The sequence below is a fragment of the Haemorhous mexicanus genome, chromosome 21 (assembly GCF_027477595.1).
Source record: "Haemorhous mexicanus isolate bHaeMex1 chromosome 21, bHaeMex1.pri, whole genome shotgun sequence".
In the NCBI taxonomy this organism is placed as follows: domain Eukaryota; kingdom Metazoa; phylum Chordata; class Aves; order Passeriformes; family Fringillidae; genus Haemorhous; species Haemorhous mexicanus.
The window spans coordinates 1,386,621-1,410,938 of NC_082361.1; the positions used below are offsets into that span (position 1 = coordinate 1,386,621).

General features: G+C 50.0%; 2 protein-coding genes across 11 annotated transcripts in view; one reads left to right on the forward strand and one right to left on the reverse strand.

Moving 5' to 3' along the window:
* Positions 1-15,114, forward strand: part of DENND1A (DENN domain containing 1A) — a 147,530-nt gene extending 132,416 nt beyond the window's left edge. The window contains exons 20-24 of one of the 9 annotated variants that reach the window (XM_059864833.1): positions 737-796; positions 5,091-5,179; positions 8,883-9,011; positions 11,228-11,483; positions 12,321-15,114. In XM_059864833.1, the coding sequence (XP_059720816.1) occupies positions 737-796; positions 5,091-5,179; positions 8,883-9,011; positions 11,228-11,483; positions 12,321-13,592 (1,806 nt within the window). In that variant the 3' untranslated portion in view covers positions 13,593-15,114. Of the gene's footprint in view, positions 1-736; positions 797-5,090; positions 5,180-8,882; positions 9,012-11,227; positions 11,484-12,320 lie in introns of those variants that run through there. The other 8 variants (XM_059864834.1, XM_059864837.1, XM_059864838.1 and 5 more) reach the window with 8 other exon arrangements.
* Positions 15,115-16,859: 1,745 nt separating this feature from the next.
* Positions 16,860-24,318, reverse strand: part of CRB2 (crumbs cell polarity complex component 2) — a 54,055-nt gene continuing 46,596 nt past the window's right edge. For both annotated transcript variants that reach the window (XM_059864832.1, XM_059864831.1), the window contains 4 exons: positions 23,226-24,093; positions 22,305-22,421; positions 21,802-21,928; positions 16,860-19,915 (listed from right to left, as the gene is read on the reverse strand). In XM_059864832.1, coding sequence (XP_059720815.1) covers positions 19,688-19,915; positions 21,802-21,928; positions 22,305-22,421; positions 23,226-24,093 — 1,340 coding nt within the window. In that variant the 3' untranslated portion in view covers positions 16,860-19,687. The remainder of the gene's footprint in view (positions 19,916-21,801; positions 21,929-22,304; positions 22,422-23,225; positions 24,094-24,318) is intronic.

Here is a 24,318-nt window from a genome sequence, read left to right on the forward strand (position 1 = left end):
TTAAATCTCAGCTGGAAAAAATAATCTAGTGACAGGATAAGGATATGAAGAATTGGCTCCTGCAAAGGAGTAGTTTATTGTAATATAAATACGTAGAATATTTGTAGTGTGTTCATTTTCACTTACACAGAACTGAAATAATATTTACACAAGTAGTTTTGGGTTCTAGGCCATCATGATGCTTTAAGGCCTGATTTGTAATTATTGCTCACTTAGGAGTAAAACCTTGGACAGGATCTGAGCGTAAGCTCACCTTTAAGTGCGTGAAAAGTTTAACTAAATTGGGTTTTTTTCCATGCTCTTACATGTCTGGTTTGAGGCCTTCTCCATAAGTTTTCACAAGCACTAAAATCACTCAAGATTTTAGTGAAAGTGGTTTTGAGTATCCTGGTTTCCATTTGCATAAATGTAGCCTAGAACACTTGGACCTCGAGGTCCAAGAATCCACCCTGACCATCTCTGTTGTGTCAGTCCATTTTGGCTGTCTGCTGCTGTCCCTGCTGCCTTTGGTGTGGCAGGAGCTGAGTCCAGCCTGGCGTGGGCACCTGTGCTGCCGGGGCACATCGTAGGCCATGGGGTTTGTCACTGCTTTGGGAAAACAAAGTAGGAAAAATGGCATTTTGTGAGGTGAGTATGAAGGTAAATCACGTGCTGTCACATGCTCATGCTGCTTTTGCCAGGACATCAGAGGTGTTTCCATGCAGGTGGCTTTAATTTAGTCTCCACTTTGCTGCAGCAGCACAGACTCCGCCCGCCGCGGCCGCCGCCCCCAAAGATCCAGCGCTCCTCCAGGCCCGTGAGTAGCTGGGGATTGTTTCACTGCCACAGCTTAACACTGCCTGAGTTACGCTCTTTGTAGCACTACTAAACCCTGGTAGTTTGGATTGTCAAGCTCTGCACAGAAGCCGTGTGTGAATTATGCTCCTAAGCTGCCTTCTCTCTGCTGCGGCACAGCCCTGGGACCCGCGGTTGTTCTGCTTTTCTCTGACGAGCCCTGCAGCTCTCGGGCAGCTCTGCAGGTAACTGGGGCTGCTCTGGCCACCTCTGGTTTGACTGTTGCAGTGGTTTCTTACACACAAAGCCCTGCTAGACTGGCTGGTGGAAGTTTTTAGCCAGTGACCTTTTGAAGACTTGCACTGAACTCAAATCTGAAAGGAAGCAGAAGTCTGAAGACATAATATTTATTCTCTGCAAGTTATGCTTTTAACTAATTTGGGATGCCTAACTCTTCTCCATGTATGAATAGACTTGAAGAGAACAAGGTCGATCTTTGGCGGTAGAACATGGGTGCAATGTTATGGATGACATGCCCTGGGTAATTCCATGGTGTAAAAGAAGGCCCAGCAGGCTGGCCAGAGGAGGGGACTCCTCCATGGAAGAACTGCAGAGAAATGACTGGCAGTGCAGTGCCTGTACGTGATAGGTAGGGATACCTTATCTCAGCAGTTTTTCCCCAAAAACACTCACTGTAGGACAGTTTTTACCTATGGACTATGCAGGATGGCATTAAAACTGGATACCCTGCTGGGTCTGCACCAGATGTTTATTTGTTTTTAAAAGCAAAGGCAAGAAGTATCAGTTTGGGAGGGATGTTGGTTTTTGGCACAGCATTGGAAGATATTGATGTATATTCAGGATTATATTCAGTTTTATGAATGTAGCTCCCCCCCAGATCATCTTACTTCTTGCTTCCTTATCCATACACGTACATGCATAAGAAAGAGAGAGATGCAAGTTTTCAAATCTGATCTTGCTAAAACTTGTTAAAATGTGTTTTGGATGAGCAGGTAACTGGTTAACAAGTGCAACTGGGTGTGTGTTTTAACTTTTGATCTCTGATGCATGTTCCTGTGTGACATTTCAGTGGCATGTGTTTCTTCTCCGTCTTTTTAACTCTGGGTGTTTAGCTTAATAGAGTCATTTTTATGGATTTTTTCCCCCTGAAAATTTCTGTTTTCTGTGTTTAAAAAATAGCATTGACTGTGATTATGTGTGTTCCCTTAAATACAATGGGCATGGGGGACCCTCCCAGATGTGTTTCACTAGGTGCAGACTTTCCATGTACTGTGGGCTTCCTGTAGTGTTCCCATGCCCTCGTGTTCCACATTTGACAGGTGTAAGGGGGCATGTTGGGATTCCTCTACACCAAAGTTGCTGAACTGTATTGTTCAAATGGAGTAATTTATTATGTGGAGATCTTGTTAAGACTGTTTAATCTCCCAGCTGTAGGGTATTAATAGTCCTCACTGCAACATGGTTGGTTCAACTGTCTTTGCTCCCAATGTGACTGATAAAAGGTTGGAAATGTAATAATGAAAGCTCCTGTTGCATTCCTCTGGCTGTGTCAGTAAGTGGAACAGAAAGGTTTCATTCATCAGGGGGAAATTCAAGATAAATGTAAATTATTATAATCAATCCCAAAAATATGCTTGTATCAAATATACATAAATTTGTTGTTGTTCAGAACTGTTATTTGGCTTTTGGTAGTTGCAACACATTTCTGTATGTGTAAATAATACTTTTTGCAGGCTGTTTTTTCCCTCTCAGGCTTGGCAGCTCCTACAGAGGTGGGTATCAGCAAGGGATTTATCCTGGCCTTGTACACAAGCACTAAAGGGGGTGACCAGGTCCCTCTGCTCTTCCAGCCATGGCCACATAATACCAGAATTCCTGAGAAGTACTTTGTGCTGCAGGGAGGAATACATGGGCACTAGTGCTTGCCATATGAGTAATTGCTGATAATAAAGCCAAAAACACAGACCAAAGAAAGGTTAAGGAAGCAGAACAGAGATGTTCTTTGCATTCTGCTGCTTTGGAAATAAGTGGTAGTGGTATGATGAAAGGGAGAGGGTTGTTGCTTCTAATTAATGGAGGTCTGTTTGGATTAATAGTGGTTGTTTGGAAACTTTATTCGATTAGAAAAAGTTAAAATATAATAATTATGCATTAAGTTGATGGGGACAGTAATAAGCACATTGAACCCTTCTGTCCTGGAAGTTTACCTTTTTTCCTTTGGCTGTGTGCTCATGTAATTGGATTTCTTTGATATTTTGCATTTGATAAGCATTTAACCTTGCCTCTGTGGCTATGTGAGACTCAAAATCCAGCAAGGAATTGACTTGCTTCCTGGCTTTTCCCTGCAGCTCCCCAGGAACAATGCTCTAAATCCCACTCAGCTTTGTCACCTTGCACCTCCCTGGGCTGGGGGCCCCTGGAGCCACCCCAAACTCTCACCTCTCTCCCTCCTCGGCAGCACACCCACCCGAAAGGTGAAAGTGTTCCCAGCACGCTGACAGGCCAGCTTTACACATCAGCTCCCAGCTCCCATTTAATTAAGCAGCTTTGCTTTCTTCCTCTCTTTCCCTCTCTCCTTGGCGCTCTCCTCTCCCGTTCCTCCTGCCTGTCGCCCCCCTCTCCCGCTCCTCTCTGCGCTCTCTCCGTGTTTTATCAGCCCTAATGAAGCAGTATTCTTCATCGATCCTGCTGATTGCCAGCCCATTCCTTTTGTTTGTTGGCACCGAGCCATTCTGCTGCGCTCTGACAGCTCAGCTCCTCTAATTAGCTCTGTTGTTCTTTTCCCCATGTTTCACCACGTTGCAAGTTCAGTTGAAGTTGCCACAAACTTAATCCTTCCATTCCTGCCATAAATTCACATTCTTAAGCTGTCTTTATTGTAGAGAGGAGCAGCCTTGTGTGGGGACTGATCTCCAAGACCTTAACATCTGACCTTTTCATAAGCCCTTTTTCCTAAGAAATAGTGGCAATACTACTCTGGATTTCTTCATCATATCTGCTGTGCACCATTTCCTTTGAAATGAAAATTCAATGCAATAATGCTGCTGCTATTTTCTGCATACTGCGTGTAGGGCAGGAGCACTACATGCAATTTGGTGGCTTTCTCCTGGCAGGAGAATTTGAGGATTTTGTACCTGGGAAGAAAAATTTAAAAAACAAAACCAAAACAAACCTGGAAAGTCCCTGTCCCCCAACAAATATTTTTTTAAAACTTACGTATTCACTCCAGAGCACTCAGGCTGTAGGCCATGAACATCTCCTTTCTCTTGTGCCTCTTAAGGGAGCACAAGCTCTGGGAGGTCAGGAGCTGAATTGTATTCCCAACTTTAGTTGGGTGTTTGGCCATTTCTGTTGAGATTAGTGTTGAGCTGAGGCAACAGATCTGACTCTTTTTCAGGTAGAGTTGCACTTTTTTAACAAAACACATGAAGCTGCTGTGTACAGTCTGCCCTGATGCTGCAAATTCCCTCATTTGACTCGCAGGGATAAGTTCAGCACAGGATTCCTCAGCAGTGTAAGCTGGCACACACACAAACTTTGAGCTTATTCCTTTCCTTGAAATAAGGCTTGTTTGCTTGTGGAGATCCTGGTCAGAAATCAAGCTGAATTTCCATACTTTAGAAGGTGATGGATATGTATGTGAGACTGGATTGGCAGCAGCAGCATCTTCCACAGAAAATCTTTGGATTTTACCTACAACAGAAGTCTGACTTATTACCAAGAGTGATAATGACAATATGGCTGGCGAGGCTTTGTGTTCAGCTGCTGGAAGGAAGTAAATTTTTAGTGAAGAATTAGCTGAGTTTTTCATGTTAAAACATTTATCCTAAGTACACGTCTTCCCTGACACCCTTGCACAGGAGTCCTCACCTGAGAGCTTGGGTTCCTGGGAGCACGTGGCCAGAAGGGTCAGGGTGTCAGAGCTGAGCCCCAGTGCCAGTGCAATGTCCAGAGCACATGGACATTCCCAGCTTTTCTCTCACCACTGCTCAGGGGGAAGCTCACTCTTAGGGGATCTTTTCTCTGGAATTCAGCCCGTACCAAACAGGACAGGGCAGATAGCAGTCAGTGACAAGCATGTGTGTTTGGTTTGCAAGTCCTGGGGCCATGTGGTTTATATTCATCCTTTAGGTTCATTGGTGTATCCTCACTCATGTGTAACATTGTTGTGGCACAAAAGACACAGCAAGGCCCAGTGGAAGATCCCTGTAGGGTACTGGTGGTTCTCCATGTGTTGTGTGTCTGCTGTTGGCTCAGGGGCAGTGTTTGATGAGATGTCTCTGTGCATGTCACAGGTTCGCCCCCCAAGACCTCATGTGGTTAAGAGGCCCAAGAGCAACCTTGGCGTGGAGGGCCGGAGGACCTCAGTTCCCAGCCCAGAACAGTAAGTGCTGTGCTGCTCTGCTTCTCTCTGCTTGCACCAAACAGCGTGTTCAGACCTGGCACTCACCAAGGGAGACATTCAAAATGCTACAGATCAAGGTTAGATTTTAACTAAGAAAAAAACCGATTTTTAAAAAAACTTTTTGGAACGTTGTAGAGGAAATGTGAAAAATCAAGTAACCAAAGTTTGCTCATGGAAAAATTGCAGTTTGCCAAGTTATGTGCACTCTGATCAGCCTCTTCAGTGAAAGTTTTCAGGTTTAGGAGGTTTGTTAATTTCTTTGTTGTTTTGGTTTGCACTTTTCTTTCAAGGAAATTGTAAGTTCCAGCCCTGCAGATGCAGTGTTCTTGCCAGGCTGGAGCTGGAGCATGCAGAACTGTTCATTGGACAGTGATGGCAGAAGGGGCCTTGTCTGACTCTAGCGTGCATTAACAGGACTGTGATGTTTGAGTGAGCTCTGTGGTGAGGGTTTGTAGGGCTTCACTTTGCCCAGTACCAGCAAATTTATCCCCCCTTCAGCTGTGCCAGTGAAGGAGGAATGTTCCAAATCATCTGTGCTGCTGCAGCCCACTGCTCCTGGACAAAAGGTGTTGGTTTCCAGTGTCTCACTTGTGCATACCAGTACAGGCACGTTCTGTTGCCTCAGGGAGGCTTTTCAGGCACTTTCACTAATGTCACTTATCCCTTGCAAAGATGACAAGGGGTGTGTGCTGCAGATTCCTGACAGTGCCCAGTGGAGTTAGCCATGGGCCCTCGGGGTGACCCTGACCAGGGAGTGGATGTTCTGAGCTGTGGATGTTCTGAACCTGCCAGCACAGCCCAAACATGCTGGAGGGCCATCAGTGCATGGATAGCTCTCTCCAGCCACGCCACGGTAGGGGCATACTCTGTCTTAGCCCTAAACTGAGTGGTGATTTCTCCCTTGTACAGGAGTATTTGTCCATTTTACCGTGGAATTTGGTTGCCCTCTTGTGGAGCAGATGCAGCTCCTGCAAAGAGCCATGCTGGCCCTGCACAGAGGTTGTGGGGATTTTTAAACTAAAAGCATTTTTTTAATATTTAATCTGATGACTCACTGCATTTAGGTGGAGGATAATCCTATGGGGGATTCTGCATGTTTGGGTTCAAAAGCTGTTGACATCCCAGTGTTGCTCTCTGCTAAGGTGTATCTTCAATTCCTGGCACTATCAGACAACACATAAACATAAACACGAACGGTAAACGTACCAATACTGCAAATATATTGTATTTTAATTCTTTTATTTGGGTCTAGTTTATTGCTGCTAGTTTTAATAAGTCTTTACAGCTCAGCTGCTTTCACAAAATACAGAATTTTCATGATGTTTCCCACAAACTTTGTTTTTTCTGTCCCAGTAAGAATTAATCTTTGTATAAATGTTCTGAAATGGAAATAAGAGAGGTGTTGTCTCTTTAAAAAACTCACACTCTTTTCTCTCTCTTGGGTAACACGAGAATCAGTGAAAACACCAAAAACTACATTTTCCCTTGTTTTATCTGGTAGCATTGAAGGTTAGGAAATTTATGCCTTTAGTTACATGAGTTAATTCTTTTTATGTGTGTAAAAGAAAGGCATTGTTTTGGGGATGTCTGTGTCATTTTCTAATCAGTCTTCAGTTAAAGCACAGGGGCTCAGGAGCAGTGACTGCAGAGAGCACCCAAATCGTGGCTCAGGTCTCTTGTTAAACCAGTGTGCTTACAAGAGCAGGGGGAGCAGCCTCTGCTGGGACAGCTCAGTGTGGCCCTGCAGCAGCCCCGGCAGAGGAGCTCTGCGTGCCTGGCATGGGAGTGCACAGCCCGGCATTTGGGATGAGCTGGGGGGGGCGGGGTGGGGTGGGACAGCCCGAGGGCAGTGCCAGCCGGGCTCCCGGGGCCCCCCTGCACAGCTCCTCGGCAGGAGCTCTGCTCTGAGCGTGCAGGATCTGCAGGAAGGAATTCCTGCAGGAAGGAATTCCAGCGTGGGTCTGTGCTGTGGTCTCGGGTGCCGGGTAATGCCCTCAGTCCCAAGCCTCCTATCTCACAGAGGCAAGAAAAAGCCTGTGCATCCAAATCCCTCATTCTCTGCATTTTACTGGCTAAGAGGGACAAACTCTTTAATTCCCTAATGCTCTTGTGTATCTGTTCTTTAAAAAACTATGTCAGTAAAAAATAATTCTTCCTCAAATCTGCAGAGCCCTTTTTAGGAGAATAATGACAAGTCCATACACCCCTTTGTACCATAATCTCAATATTCGGGAAAAAGCAATGCCATAATAAAATAAACAAAACTAATTTTCTTATAACTAGAACATCCTTTAAAATTATTACAGAATTCTCCCTATAATTCCCATATCCTGCACTCCCATTTTCTATATATATTTTTTTTCTATCTCAAGTACATTTATGTGTCAATTAAATTTGAAATATCTACATTTGTCAGCATTTCATTTTTGGCCAGCGTGATGTGCCGCTGATTTGTCCATGCATCCTGACACATGAAAAAAGCTCCCGAGATGCAGATCTTCCTCATTAAAACGGAGCCCCCGCTCCGCGCTGCTGCCGGCGCCGTGGAGCGCGTCTGGTCCGTGCGGCGCCGGGGCTGACCCGGGATTTACCGAGCGGCAGCAGCGCCCGCAGCCCCAGGCACGGGCACGGGGCAGTGCCAGGGCTGACCCGGGATTTACCGAGCGGCAGCAGCGCCCGCAGCCCCAGGCACGGGCACGGGGCAGTGCCAGGCTGACCCGGGATTTATCGGGCGGCAGCAGCGCCCGCAGCCCCGGGCACGGGGCAGTGCCAGGGCTGACCCGGGATTTACCGAGCGGCAGCAGCGCCCGCAGCCCCGGGCACGGGGCAGTGCCAGGCTGACCCGGGATTTACCGAGCGGCAGCAGCGGGCGCAGCCCCGGGGCCGCAGTGGCCCCACCTCCTTCCCATGGACACCTGTTAAAGGAGAGGAGAAAGAAAGCAATGCACTGGCTTTGGCTGGACTGTGCAGACTGTGGTTTACCACCACTGGCCACAGCCACTGCCACCTGTTAGAGACTTTTTATTAATCAGCTCTGACCTGACTGTGAGTAAACATTCATTGGCAGTGGCAGCTCGGGCCCTCTTGGGCTGTTGGTTGCAGCATCCAACTTCTCTTTTCCTGCCCTAATCTTTAAGAACTGATTCTCAGTTAATGCTGAGGAAAGGAGCACATGTACCTTACTTGACAAACTGCATTTCATACCAATCCTTGGACAGCACAGCTTTCATTCTAGAGTGAAGCAGTTTCAAATGTGAAAAATAGATACAAGTAGGAACTGGTGCCCTGGAGTCAGCTCCTCTTGTGCATCAGATTAAATGTCTGTAAAGCAGAGAGGGAGATCTAATGTTTGCCAGAGCTCAGAGAGCCTGAGGAGCCAAGCTGTCTGAAGAACAGAGAGGTGCCCAGCTCTGTAGGGACCATGGTGGGGAAAGGGGGTTTCTGTATTGTCCCCTGCACTGTGGGGTGCCTGCAGTCCCTTCCCTTGGGCACCCCACAGCACCCTGCCCTTGGCACAGGGGTTGTGTTCTGTGCCTGGGCAGCAGAGCTCAGCGTTCCCTGCCGAGCTCTGCTGTGCAGTCAGTCGGGGTCAGGATGATCTGGATCTCTGGAGCCCCTGGTTTCTCTCCTCAGGAGCTGTCACTGTGACTCGATAACTTCCTTCTCTCTTCCTGTTCCCCAGCCTCGTAAAGCCCATGCGACACTATACAGTCTTCCTCTCTGAGGACTCCTCTGATGATGAATTTCAGCAGGAAGAGGATCCTGTCTCTGGCTTCTCTGAAAACTTTTTCTTCTCTGCTCCTTTCGAATGGTCTATCCTTTACTCTTTTGCTGTGTTCATGCCAGTTTCCAACAGTGGGTTTGCGTTGCTCAGGGCACCTGCTTCTGTACTGGGATTTTGGAAATGCTCCCGGGGTCTCTGTACAGTGCTTGATGAATGACCAATATTTTTCCTGCTTGTTTGTCTTGATGTTGAGCAGCATGAAAAAGCATCCTCCTGCATGAAACACTGCAGCACCACACAGCTTATGGGCTTCCATCAACCCGAGCTCTGTGGGATGTCACCCTTCCATTTGTCCTTTGTTCCAACATGCTGCTTGTCCTGTCCAAACCTTTCACCATTCATTCTTGTGGTGGTGTTACTGTGCTTTGGGGTTGTCCTGTGAGCCTTGTTCCAGTGCAGTTACCAGCCTATTCCAGTGTCACCTGTTTGATCTCAGCCCGTCTGGTCTGTCAGGTGTCCTCTGAGGGCATTGACTACAATCTGACAATTACACAAGGAGCAGGAAGTTTGTTTGGTCTATTTGTGTCCAGCTTTTGGATTTGTAACTTGTACCTTCCCAAGGCTTTGTAACTCTCTCTTGAAAGACTGTGTTGAGTAGCTGGGCCATAACTGCTCAGTGATGCTGTGGCTGGAGGGTTCTGCCCCTGCCCCTGGGGCCTACCCAGGGTGCCCATGTGAGGTGAGGGGAGCCCTGCCAGCTGTGGGTTCAGCTGCACTAAATCCCTCTTGCTGCCTATTTGAATATCCCAGTCCCAGCAGGCAGCTCTGAGCTGAGCCCTCTCTGTATGTCAGCTGAGGATTTGTTATTTCCTAACCTCGCCTGCTCGAGGATTTCTAGAGGATGAAAGGTAGATAAATTGCATGGAGTTGCACTCATTCCTTTAACAATGCAGCCACTGATTTGACCAGAACCTGTAGGAAGAGGGGCCGGGGTAGCGTGAGCTGCTGCTTCAGAAATGCACATGATGCCACAGGGAGGCAGTTCAGGGCTGGGAGATGGGCAGTGCCAGTCACAGCTGAGCAGCTGGAGCCTGGCAGCCCCAGCTGGGTCAGGCCAGGCTGGAGAAGGAGGCTGCCAGTGGGACAGAGAGGTCTGCAGCTGCTAAAATCCCTTGTGTGCTGCAGACACAGGTTCAGAGGCTGGCAGGGAAGAAATCTGACTGCAGGCAGGTGGGATGGGGAGGATCAGTAGGAAAGGGCTAGAAAATGTTTCCACGCTCCTGTTTGGGGTGGAGGAGACCAGTTTTGTTTTCAGATATCCCTTGGGGGCTTGCAGTGTGACCTGGAGTGATGTGAGACTGCCCTGAGGCCGTGTGCTCAGTCTGCCCTGTACCTGCAGTGTCCCTGTCCTGCTGCAGGCTTAGTGCCTGCTCTGTGTGTGATGGGGAGGGAAGCAGGCTGGGCTCTCTGAATTTGCATGATATAGATGTATTAGGATAAAATATGGAGAGGGGAGAAGGGTTCTTCCAAAGGATGTGTTTTTGCAGGTCTCACAAATATTTTCTTTTAATTGAAAGCTTGTTTAAATGCCACAGTACAACTGGCTGCCAGTCAAGTGCCAATCCCCACAGCCATGTGTGGCACTTGTTGTTATTAATTGGATGCACATCGTGCTGCTGTTCTCTGTACACACACCAAAATGCAAATGTGCTGGTTCCGTTTTTTGCTGAGGTATGTGCAAGAGAAGCATCCTGCTAACTCAGCCTTGGCTGGTAATGTAAAGGAGGTGTCTCCATAATGGATTGTGGTGTTTCTTGATAAGATGACACCAATGAAATCATTGGAACCTGCACAGTGTTCCCAATTATTGCAGGAAAACACTGAGTTATGTGGTGTGCTGAGTTAGCTCAAAACCCGAGGATGTCAGAGCCTGCAAACACAGGGTGCAGAGGCCGTGTCCAGCCTGAGGGGAGCCCAGACAGTCAGCACGGGGAGCTGGTATCCCACTGTCCCTGGTCTGGGAGCTCCCTCCTCAGCCTGGCCGTGCCTGCATGACCACAGCTTCCCTCTGAGCACCTCCCACTCGGCTCTTGCCCTTCTGAGCACCCTCGGGTGCCAGGTCCCCTTCTGCATGTCCCCCTGCCCTCAGGCACTGCTCACAGCCTGCTCTGCATGGGGGGCTCTCTGAGCTATATTTGCCACTGGGGAGATTTTGTAAGTCCTCCAGCTCCTTAGGAAATTGTGTCCAAAACAAAGAATTAGAAGTGTGGTAATTTGCAATGTGCTTTTTGGTTGTGTGCCAGGCCTCAGCCGTACCGGGCGCTGAAGGAGTCGGACAGTGCCGATGGGGAGGACGTGGGCAGCCCCGAGAAGGCCAGAGAGCCGCTGCCCCCAAGCCCTCTGCTCTCCAGCAGGGCCTCCGAAGTCAACCTCCTGGAAGACATCTTCCCCAGCTTGGAAGTAGAAGCCCAGCCCCAGCCCCTCAGCCAGGCCAAGAGCCTGGAGGACCTGCGGGCACCCAAGGAGGAGGCAGAGCAGCGCTGCTCCTTTGAATACCAGGTCAGGGGCTTCCTGTGCCCTGGGGGTGGCACAGAGCTCATTCTGAGGATCTTTTTCATGTTATTGGGTAGATCCTAATTATAATTGTCATTGTCATCATCATCATCTGTTTTCCGGGGATTTGCTTGTGTGCTTCAAAATTAATTTCTGAATTAAGAAATGAAATGGGGCCCAGTGATAAGTAACTGTTTCCTCTGAAGCCTTTGCTTCTGAAGGAGGGGATATTTGCCCTGTTCCTCAGAATCTGTTTGTCCAGTGGCCAGAGTTATCTTTGAAGTTGATGGTCAGCAGTGAGAATGAATAGTGGTAATTTTCAGGTCCCCTCAAAAATTTTTTTTCTTTTAATCTGGCTGTTTTGATCTAAGCATCATTTGAGCAATCCCCCTCTGAAGAAATGGGATTGTTTGTGAAGGAACTCTGCTCAGAAAGTATTAAACTAAAGCAGGCTCCAAGGTCTTCATCTGACATTAAAGAAGCAAATGTCATTTCTACTTTATAATATTATTGATTTTAGTGTTACATTCAGATATTGCATTTGTCAACTTATTCCATGCAGCTGTTAAGGCTTCTCAGCTTCTGTGCCTTGGACACAGGTGTGTGCTCCTTACTGGGCTCTGACAGATGCACAGCATGTCCCAGCTGAACAACCCCGTGGCAGCAGAGTTGGAATTGGAGCTGCAGAGTCCTGGCTGTCCTTCCTGGCCACACGCTGTCGTCCCTCTGCACTGCTGGCAGCCTGGGGACTGAGCCTCTTCCCTCACAGCAGCCTGAACTCACTTCCTGCTCTGTCTTGTGAGGACATCAGTTAGAGTTAATGTTTGTTCTGCTCTCTTGCAGAGAATGGATCTTGGTGTGTCTGAGAGGAACAGGATTGTGCCAAGCATGAAGCTGTCCCACCCTTACAACAAGCTGTGGAGTATGGGCCATGATGATATGGCTATTCCCACCAAATATTCCCAAAGCTCACCGGAAAGACCCTTGGCTGCCCTGGGTAACATGCCCCCCATCACCAGGAGACCCCAGAGCAGAGACAGCAGTCTGGCTCCCACAGAAAAGGATGAATCCAATCCTTCCATTCAAGGGAACATCACCATTCCTAGGCCCCAGGGAAGAAAGACTCCAGAACTGGGGATCGTGCCACCACCACCAGCACCCAGGGCTTCCAAGCACCAGGCTCCAGCCGGGTCAGCGGAAATCCTCCCCCCTCATGGGCGCAGCCACTTGGTTTCAGATCTTATCCCAGAGCCCTTTGGGGCTGGCAGCGTGTCCTTAAAGCCCGAAGTGCAGCAGTCTGTGAACTGCTCCTCCCGCCCGTCGCAGCTGCTGTGCGCTGAGATGCTGCAGCCCGTGCGGGTGCAGGCGGAAGGTGCTGGGAACGAGAGCGAGCTCCTGCTGAGCCTGCTGGACCCGCTGAGAACCACGGCCTGGCCGGGCAGGGCCCCGCAGGGCTCGGCCCCCGCGCCCGCCTTCGGGGCCCTGCCGAGTGACTTTGTGCCTCCTGCAGCTGCAGCGTTTGCTCAGCCCCTTGGCTTCCCTGCCCCTGCTCCGCCACCTTTTCTACAGCCCTCCCCCAACCCCTTCACCCAGACGCTGCCGGGAGCCCTTCCAGTGTCCCTGGTCAGACCCCCGAGGGGCTCCTTTACCCCCTCCTTAGGGCACGCCTACAGCTCCAGCTTCATAACCCCCACTGCTGGCTTCTACCCACCGCAGAGACCTCAGCCCCCCATGGCCACGCTCTCCATGCCAAACCTGTTCAGCCAGGCTCCAGCTGTGCCAGCAGCTGGCTCCTTGCTCCTGCAGAGCCACAGCCCTTCTCCCACCAGCTCCCTCCAGCCAGCGTGTCTGGGTGGTCCCTCCAAACCCCCAACGTTACAGGTGGGCCAGCCCAGCACAAAAGTAGATCCCAAACAAGCCCTGGCTCTTCTGGCCAGTGAACCCCCTCTGGTCCCTGCCAGGCCAGCCAAAGGCTTGGAGTCAGTGTTACTGTCCTCAAAATCTGAGGAGACAAAAGATCCATTTGAAGATCTGTTAAAAAAGACCAAGCAGGACGTGTCACCCACACCAGGTAAGGTGGAGCAGCTCAGAAAGCGATGGGAAACCTTTGAGTGACGCGCCCCATGGCCTTGGTGTCCTTTTGGAAATGACAGAGGGATTTTTTGGTTTTTTTGAGCCAGCATAAAACCAAGCATTTCTTTTAAGGAAGGCTGAGCCAGGACCGCTGCAGGACCATCGCTGAGCTGCAACTCAACACGAGAGCTTTTTGCCCACAGGTCAGAGTCCCCCAGTCCCTGACACTGCTCTCACTCCCCGCCACTGAACCCTGGGATCCCTGCACTGACCAAAGCGTGAGGGGAGGTGGGTTGGGTCGGGTTGGGCTGGGATTTCCACACACAGCTTTTCAGGCAGCACTACTGATGCACAAGTTACTCCCTCCCTGTGTTTTCAGTCCTTGGCACGCCTGCAGCTTGACACAGCCCACTCTGCTGGGGTTCACTCCTGCCTCTGGGAATGGCCGTCAGTTTTTCTGGCATTACACAGAGACACAATACACTGTTTTGTTCCCACATGCAAAATGCAGCAAACCAGCCCACAAGTCACTGAACTGCTCCGTTGGTTTGTGTTTGTGCTCGTTGGACCCCAGCCACTCCTGGAGCTGTGCTGTCAGATGGACTTTGGTGGCACTTTTGACTCCCCCCACCCCGAACACCAACAGCCAGGGCAGAGTTGTCACAGGCCTGGAAACCACAGCACAGAGCAGCTGCTCAGGGATTGGTCCTGCATCTCTGTTGGGAAACTGGAAACACCAGCAATTGTTTTCATTTTTTGACTTTGATTTTGTTAAATACATCAGAAAATAGAGGCCATAAAGAGTATCCTAGTTCTTATATATGTGTATCTTAATATTATCTATCAATATTATAAATTGCAGTATATGAATGGAATGTAACAATATCTTACTTGATTATTACAAAGAAGAGAAAAAATGTGGGGTATCAAGGTTCCCAGCTCCTGAGTGCAGGGGAAGGCCAGTGCTGAGGGGCTGAGGGGGATCTGGGCTCTGTGGCCCCGCCGGAGCCTCGGGCTGGCCCCGCCAGGCCCCGAGCGCAGGGGACGCTCAGCTGGATGTTCTGAGCCCCCTCTGTGTTCTCCAGACATTTCACACGGGCTCAGCATCCCCAGGAAAGCTGCAGTCTCTGATCATTTCTGTTTCACTTCAGTGGTGCTTTTTTGGTTTGTTTTGTATCTGGGCACGCTCTGGTGTAAAACCTGTCACTCTCGCAGAGGGAATCACGTCACCATTGAGCCTTTGATAAAGGAAATCATCTTGGACACATGGGGAAATTCTTGTAAAGCTTTATCTGATTTCCAATGTATCTATTTTATTCATGTTATCTTGGAAGTTTTCTTACTCTGGGGAATGGAATGGCTGTCTGTGTTCGAGTCTGGGCAATACAAAGGAAAAATAACACCTGAAATGCTGCTGGTTTTGGGAAGACCACAGTATTCCAGGAGTATTCTGTTTCTGTACAGTGCTGTTCCTCTGACAGGCCATTCACTTGGATTTGTATTTTCTTTCTGTGTTGAAAGACAGATGGGTTTAGTATTGAATAGTAAAATATTTAAAGTCTAAGATACCAGTTCCATTTTATTTGGATAAAGGATAGAGTTCAGAATAAGAATTATATATGTTATATATAATTCTTATTCTAAAATATTATATATGTTATATATAATTCAGTCCAGCATTTCAGAGCTCCTTTGCAATGAGCTGGATGATAAAACTTTCTGGATTATGGTGGGTGTGAAGGGGCACTGGACAATCCTGCCTGTGCCAAGCAGGGCTCCCCAGGCCCTGTTTAAACTCAGTAATGTCACACAGTGATCCCACACTGAGGAGCCCATCACAGATGCTTTAAACCTGTCAGGAAATTCTGTCCCACTGCAGTGCATTTTCATCTCTGGTTACTTTGCTCATATTATGGATCATTTGCTAAGTCAATTTTAGGGCACTGCAAAGTATTAACAGCCATTTATTCACCCTCCACTTTATTTAACACCTCTGAGATCCAGGAGGACAAGGAGTTTGTGCCTTTCCTCATTTCTGGAGCAGTGTTTGCAAGCAGGAGACTTTTTTAGGGGTTTCTTGTAAAATAGGAATTGAACTACCCCTAGGACAGCATTTAGGGATTTTTTGTCTATTTAAACCCAGGAATGCCTTAACATGATTCATTCCTGATAGTGCCAGGTATAAATAGTTTGCTTATCTGAACCAGTTCTGGTTCAGCCCTAGAAGGAATCTGGATGTTTTTATTAATCCAGTATAAAAAGTGGTCCTGCTCTTACTCATCAGTGACTTTTCCATGCTCCTGTACTTGCCCTGTGTTTGCTATCACTTTGCTTATTTACAGCCATAAGAAATAAGTTTATTTTGAAAGCAGACAAGACAAACCTCTTCAAAGTTCGTGGTGCATCTGCTGCTGTGCAAGAGGTGAAACCAGTTCTGTGTCTTGTTCACTCTGGCTGGAGGCTTCAGAGTCCCTTTTCCTCCATTCCAGTCTCTTCCTTGCCCATGAAGCCAGGGATAAATGGTAAAATGCAGCTCAGCTCAGTGAGCAGAGAGCAGAGGTTTCCCCAGCTCTTTCCCGTGGTGTTCAGCAGCTCTGTCCTGCTGCTGGGCAAAGCTCTGCACCCTGTGCTCAGGGCTCTGGGCTCTGACAAATCATCACAAAACAAATCCTTCAGCCCTGGAGAGCCATCACAGTCTGTAGCTTTGCAGGGGGTGTGGCACAGGCCATGATCAGCCATCCAGACAGCAAGGTGTTCTTTGGGGAAAAACAGTCACAAGTCAACAACCAGGTCTGGTTTTAACCAAATTTTATTGTAAATTTCTTTTGAAGGATATTCTAATTATTTACAAATTATAAAATTTACAATTAAAAAAAATCAGGATCATAATCATTAACTACAGCAAGTCCAGTTTTGTGAAAAAATATATTCAAAAATTAAATATCAAAAGAAAGTTAAGTTCATTATTGAAAAAACAAGACCACCTTCCATAAATTATTTTGCAGAAATGCTCAAGACACTGACAGAGTACTTTACCACCTTTGCTGATACTGGCTTTGGGTGCTTGGGATGCAGTCCCGAGGAGCTGCTGTGGGGCACGGCCGGACCTGCCGGGGTCCAGGCTTTGTACCTGGCAGGGAAGGGCAGGAGCTGGGGGAGCTCTGGGACACGGCCCAGAGCCTGGAGGGACTGGGGCTCTCCTCCCTCCTGCTGCTGCCTCATTTCTGCACAGAGTAAACACCAGATGTGGAGAGGAGCAAAAGCAGGACGTGCCCTGGGGTGCTGGGGTACAGCTGGCAGAGACTGAGGTTACTGCACCCCCCGGGCTGCAGGAAACCACGGTGGCCTTTGCCTGGCAGCACAGGGGCCCCAGGGCTGTGCCCACCCCTGCTCCTGCCAGGAGCCCCCACTCCCCTTCCCCAGCCCAGGGAGGAGTTCCTGGCTGTGCCGAGCAGCCCCACTGTCCTGGCACACTCTGCTGCCCTGGGGCCTCCTGTGCACAGAGCCACAGGAAAACCTCCCTGACCTGCTCCCAAAGCCCTACAGCCACAGGGGCACCGGGCAGTGCCACTGGCTCTGTTCCCAAAGTGTGCTGGGCCTCCCGAAGGAGCAGCTGGAGAATGCCCAGAGCAAACCAGTGACAGGAACAGTGCCAGCAGAGTCAGTGCTGAGGAACAGGGGAAAGCAGCCACAGAGTCCCACCTGCAGCCAGGGCATCTCTGTCACTGCCAGACACAGCTGGGATCTCACCTTTGACTCTTCTCCACTAATAGAGGGAAAGAGATCTCACTGACAAAATATTGTCTGTCTCCCATTCCTGTTTTTTTCTGTTTTCTAAAGTTTTCATTTTTCTGTCAGCAGCTGCCTGTTCTTACACAGACACACCTGTTCTTAAATGAACACATGTGAGCAGTAGTTCCACGCCCCTCCCTTTGCTTGGAATTACAGAAACATTTACAACTACAGTAGAAAAAAAAATCCCAAAGCAGACCAGAATAAACAGCATTTTCTTGTGGCAATGAGCTACAGCAGGCAGGCTCCCACTCTGATTTTTAAAAGTATTTTGGACATTAAAAAGCAGACACTGTTCTAAAATATTCCTTATTGATAGTTGTGATTATCCTGAAACACTAGTGACTTTAGGCCTTACCTGGCCTGCTGTGCTGCATTTCCTTCCACAGCCTCTGCCACATTACGCTAAAGAAGAAACAGCACATTCAACAGCTAAAACAGTAACACAGGAGAAGTGAAGCCACAAAATCAAACCCCTTTTAGTGCAGTGGAAAGCAGATCTGTGTCACTCACCCCAACCCTCGTTTGGGTTAAAAATTGGCTAACTAAATTCCACTCTCCTGTACCAGCAAGCCCAAACCTGTCCAGAGGTCACTTCTAGAACTCTTTCTTTCTCCCCTCCTCACCTGATGCTCAGCCCCTGGCCATCACGAGGGTCAGTTCCATGGTCCAAGCTACTTGGGAGTGGTGGAGCTGGATCAAACAACATGAAACCATCCTCCTCCCACAAAGGTTAAACTGTAACTGGCACCTCAGGATCAGAAAGGCACTTCACATATTCCTGTGGTTTGGTCTGGTCTCGGGCAACGCTCCAGCAGCCATGTCCAGCACAGCCCAGTGGGACTTACTGCCATGCCAGCTCTGGCCCAGCTGAAGGGCAGCAGCTCTAGGAAGGATTTCCCAGCACTCACTCACCTTGCATATGAGTCACAGGTATGTGTCTTTTAGAAAAAACCTTATTATTCACATTATTTCTGAATACAGTGGTTCAATTGCCGTTCACTGGACCTGCCTGGGAGGTTTTCCTGCTGCCTGCAGGAGCAGGGGCCCAGCCGGCTCTGTCTGGTTCCGTGTCCCCGCTGTGCCACAGCCACTGCTCCCTCCCCTGGCCCTCAGCAGTGGGGTCTTTGCTCCCCAGCGCTGCAGCTTGCACAGCCAGAGCAGTTTGCTAGGAGTGCTTTGTGGGCTGAGCTGCAGTGAGCAGCGCTGGGGCGGTGCCAGCGGGCAGTGCCTGAGGCCGTGCAGAGCTGTCCCCCAGCGAGACCCCGGGCTCAGATCAGCCGCTCGGTCGGGGGCATCTTGATCACGTTCCACATTTCCACTCGGGCCCCGTCCTTCTCCTGCCGGCTCGGGCTGTAGGTTCCCTGAGTCGCTCTCCTCCTCTTCATGGCAATCGCCGTGGCTACAACCAGTGCGAGGAGCAGGGCGGCCCCCGCAGCCCCGACTGCTCCCACCACAGAGGAGTGGCTGAGGTGCGCCCACACTCGCTGCTGTGGTAGAACAGGGAGTTACTCAGAGCTTCCACCAGGACGCAGCTGCATTTCACAGCCCCCAGCCCCCAGTGCCTCCCTCAGCCGCGCTGTGCTGGCAGCGGTGCAGGGCAGGAGCTCCCCCTTGCCCTGTCCCACGGAGCGCAGGGAATGCACAGGAGGCTGGTGACCCTTTTCCTGCTCCCCTCTCCCCTCCATGCACACCCAAAGTCCAGCATCGGGCAGCTCCTGCACTGGCCCAAAGCCCCGGAGTCCTGCCCCTCCCTTCCCCACATGGTACCCATGGGAATGTCTAACAGCACCAGGGCATTCAACACTGATTTATACAAGGACTTTGATAATTCCTGACAATTCCCTCTGACACAGGGCTGTCACAGGGAGGTCACAGCTGCTGTTGCTGTTGAAGACTCTGAAAACCTCACACGCCTGAGCTGAGAGAGTTTGAATGTTTTTCAGCTGTTGACAAAACCAGAGTAGAATACCCAAACCAGCCACGACCTTCCCAGCTCCTGAGTGGGGCTCAGGGAGCTGAACCTGCACAGGTGCCTCGGGTCACCCTGCCTTGGAAAGCAGATTTAATGTGCCTCTCCTGCCTGGGAGGGGACAGGAGCCAGAGGCACTCCAGCTCCTGCTGAGATGAGCGATGGCCAGCCCGGGGCAGGGCAGGAGGGAGGGCAGAGGCTGCCCGGAGCCGTCGGGGTGCAGCAGCCCCAGCCCCGCCGCCCGCGCGCGATGTCCGTTCTCGGTGAGCGGGGCCTAGGGGAACGGGGACGGGGTGGATCTGCTGCTGCCAGGGCTGGAAGAGCTCCAGCTCCAGGCAGACCTTGCAGGTGCAGGCCCTGGGCATGGCAGGGCCTAGATTAGGCGCTCTTCGGGTGGCACCTTTAGGACACTGTCCATCTCCAGCCGAGCTCCTGCCACCTCCTGCTGGCTCGGGCTGTAGGTCCCCTCGGACTGGCGCCTCTTCCTTGCCGTGAGAACCATGAATATGAGACCAATACTGAGGAGCAGCACAGAGCCACAGGCTACAGGGACAGCTACTTCAATTAGTGGGGAGGGGAAGAGAGCACCTGGAGTCCCTTTCTGTAAAAGAAATTAATGGAGAAACAATGAAACCCCAGCGTTACAAAAACTGCAATAACTGACCAAAATGGTCAGATTAGAGGGAAAAAGGTTTTTAGAAAAGCAAAAAACAGCACTTTTTCACAGCAAGACAGCACCTTAAGATGTAAAGGCCAGTTTACTCAGCATCTACAGTGAGAGTCTTTAAAGGTGCCTTATTATCAATATCAGACTAAAACACACAGGTGGCACTGGCAAAGTTGTGACCAGTGTTGCAAAACAAAACCAAACCAAACCAAACCAACAACAACAAAAAAAAAAAAAAGAACAACAACAACAAAAAACTACAAACTTTAAAGTTAATGCAGAGTAATGTGAATTTTCAAAAAAAATTTCCCCAAGCAGTGGAATGATACTAAAAAAAAAAAGTTCAGTGATGCCTTAATGCCTGTAATGGCAAAGCAGAGAATTGATTAAGCTGGTAAACTGAAACAGAATTGCAGAACTTGCAGCAGGAAGGGGAAGATGTTGAAGAGGTCACGACATGGATGGGAGATGGAGATGATAAAAAGCCCAAGTACTGAGGAGAGAAATGAGAATTCCCTAGATTCTAGTGGAATCAAGGATGGCATGGAAGACAACAACATAACTAAAACAACTGTAGAATTTTTGTCATGAAACAAAGTTTTAAAATTACAGTAAGCTTAAAAATAAGATATTTCTTATTGCTAACAATGGTATCGGCCACTTTACAGCTAAAACCAAAATAATTCAAGCTGGATTATTTACAGTTTTTTGATGCCATTCAGTCTGTGCTCATGTCACAGAGCAAAGAAGGAACATTCCCAGGGGATCTGGAAGCCCTTCTGCCCTTTTCAAATGCCTGAAGTCCAGGTGGATTCCCCGAGCCCCACCACACCCGAGCGCCGTGCGGGGTTAGTTCCAGACCATGCGGGTTAGTCCTGCACCACCCGGGCCCAGCAGGGGTCCCCGGAGCTGCTGCTGGGGAGCAGAGAGCAAAGGGAGCTCAGCTGAGCTCCAGCTGCCCCTGGTGGCGCCGAGCACCATCCGCAGCCCCTCCCTGCCCCACCAGGGGCCTGGCTGCGCAGGGGGAAAGGAAAGAGTGAAGAAAAACAAGGGGAGGGTGATGAAAATGAATACAAGGAATCCACAGATATGTCCTGGGACAGAGGAGATAGAGATGCCTGAAGGAGTCTGTGCATGCAAACTGGAAATGTCAGGGTGACCTTGGCACGTGCATTAGAGCCCTGGGTAACAGCAACAGCAGCAAACCCTGCCTGGCACAGAGCCCTTTCCATGCAGGATGGGTTAGTACATTCCCAGGTTACCCAAAAAGCTGCCTGTCCATGCAACAGCTTCACAGAGAAAGCAGGGGTAAGGATCCCATCTCCCCCCAGGAAGGATCCCAGCCCCACCCCGAACACTTGGATTATGCACACGGGACAGCTCAGCTGGGCCAGGGCAGCAGCAGCTCAGGAACAGGACTCAGCTTTTCACACAGACCTGAACCACTCTTGGCCTGACTTTATCCAACTTCCCTTCTCCAAACATCCATTACTATTCAGATGATCTTTGGAGAGGTAAGGTGTTTAGTAACTCTTATACAAGATAAAACACCAAATGAAATTCCACTCTCCAGGAACCTGGCTCAACTCCAGGAGTTGGATTTCTCTCCAAAGAGTTGTGAAATCTATGGAGATGTGCAGAGACAGCCCCAAAAGCCATATGGCAGCACATGCAGATACTGAGGAGCATTTACTGCAGTTGTTTATGTGCTGGAGACCAATGAGCAGCAGCACTGCAGAGAAAAAAAGCCACTGAGGATTGGCCAGCTGTGCTGGCAGGACAGAGCAGGAAGGGCCCAGCAGGGCCAGGCAGGTGCTTACGTTGACGTCGCAGCGCTCGCCGGTGAAGCTGGCGCTGCACACACACTCGTATCTGTTCTCCGAGTCCTGGCACGTGCCCCCGTTCTGGCACGGGTTCGGGTCACACTCGTTTATGTTGATTTGACAGCTGGAAAAGAAGAGTGTATTAGAATTGTCATATATATTCTTGTGCCATAGAACACACAAAAAAGCCTCTTTTGTTTGAAAAGCGCCCATTGCAGCTTCTCCAGGTGCTTTCTCTGGAGTCAAGCAACTTGAAATTCTCCCCTGTTCACACCAACCCTCCTGTTGTGGTTTCTATGGGACTGAGGCCAGCACTGGTCTCCAGCACAGCCTAGTGTGCTTGAAAAAACTTGGAAGCAGTTCTCACTGCAAAAACTGGTGGTTTTGCACCGGCTGGATGATCTGAAGCCTCCCTCTGCTCCAAGCAACAGCTCGTGTTCCCCTTAGGAGCAGCTGTTTGACTGGCACAAGGACATGGAGGAGGGTAAAGCAGCACTTACTTCCTTCCAGTGAAGCCAGGCCTGCAGGAGCAGTTGGCTCCCCAGCTCTCGGTGATGCACCTGCCACCGTTCAAGCAGGTGAAGTTCTTGCCACACTGCTGAGGGGGGAACGGCCACCTGGGAGAGCAAGGGACAGCCTTTAGAGCACTCAGGTTCTGGGGAAGGGCAGAGTGTTCTGGGGCTCAGGGGGAATGGGGCTGGCAAGGGTCAGCCAAACACAGTGCTTGGTATTTCTAGGAAGAGGTTTGACAAAAGTGAAAAAGGGAACAGTCTCAGAAATCATCTTTACCATCAGAGTATTCTCTGGATCATGCCCTGGGAACAGACAGGAGCTCTATCAGTACTCAGACAGGCCTGTTCTTGCTAATGAAAATATAGGCAGGGACAGGACACTGCTGGAACAGAACAGCCAGGCCCCAGGAAGGATAATGCCAGTACCAGGTAACTGTCTGTCCCAGCATGCAGCAGGAACAACAGGAAAATCATCCTGGATAGATCAGATAACTGAAATGCAGCCATGTCAGTATTTAACTCCATGTTCCATTTGAACTGGCATAAGATGTTTTGTCTTAAATCAGCACAGGAATATGGCAGAGGGGAATCAAGTCACAGAGAAGATGGACATCTTGAGGAGTGCTAGAGGGAAGTGACAACAGGCCAGAGTATGTGCCCTTCAACCAGCTCTGAAAGGTAGCATGGGGATAACCCACATCAAAAGGAAGGATCCTTATCCTGTACGAGGCTGAACCCCTGTCAGTGAGGGTTTGCACCTGGGCAGCACCTTCCAAGTGACAGCAGAATTCAGGTTCTTTACCTATGAGATGCTTGCAATGAAAAATTTTCCCAAAACGTCCCAAAGTAAAAGTGCAGTTTATCTGGAGGCTCCTCTGCCCCCCGTCTCCAAGCAGCCCCAGCACTTACTCGCAGCGAGGTCCGGAGTACTGCGGGGGGCACTTGCAGGAGTAGCCGTAAACGCCATCCACGCAGGTGGCTCCGTTCAGGCACTGGTGCCGCACACAGTCGTCCACGTTGATGTCGCACCTCTTCCCGATGAAGCCCCGGAAGCACTCGCACTGGAAGTCTGCCACGGCATCCACGCAGTCCCCGTGGACGCAGGGGCTGGGCTGGCAGTCGTCGACGTTGGCCTCGCAGCGCTGGCCCGCCCAGCCCGCGCTGCAGCCGCAGCGGAAGGAGTCGAACAGGTCCTCGCAGGTGCCGCCGTTGAGGCAGGGGCCGGAGGCGCACACGTCGGCCCCGGAGCAGCCCAGGCGGACGCTGCCCGGGCCGGCCCGCTGGAACTGCTCGGCCTGCGGGTACGGCTGCTGGGGCGGGAAGGGCAGGAAGATCCCCCCGATCTGCACCCGGCCCAGGCAGCCGGTGAAGTTCTCGGCCAAAACGACCAAGGCGCCGTTCTTGAGGAAGTCCAGGTTGCCGGCGCTCCCCTGCAGAGTGACGTTCACCGAGCCGTCCCAGCGGAGCAGCCACCGCGAAGAGAGCGCGGCCGGCTCCTCCATGGACACGGAGACGCTGTGCCAGGCCCCGTCCGTGACGGGCTGCGGGCTCACGAAGCTGACACCCTCGACGCTGTTCCCGCTCCTGATGTCAACAAGCAGGGAGGAATTCTTAATGGCCACCTGGAGGGAATCCACCTCTTCCACTGCCCGAAGCAAAACAGCATCTTCATCTCTGGTTCTGAAGTCCATGTGGAAGCTGCTCAGAGTTCTGGTCACTGATGTGTTGGTGGTAAATTCTATGGCAGCAGAACTATTAAATGTTGCATTAGCCAGACCTATAAATAAAGGGGGAGAGCACGTGGGATTTCAAAGACAGTTGGTGTCCTGTTTGAGCCAGACCAATGGCACACCCCTGGCAGGTTCTCTCCCTAAGAACCCCTAAGCTTAGTGTGAGCAGGATTACAGGGGAGCTGCTGGCAGCCTTAAAGCTCTTCCTGTTTACAACTGCACCTCCTGTAATAACATCCAGCTCTTAGGCAGCAATTTTTACTCCTCAGCTG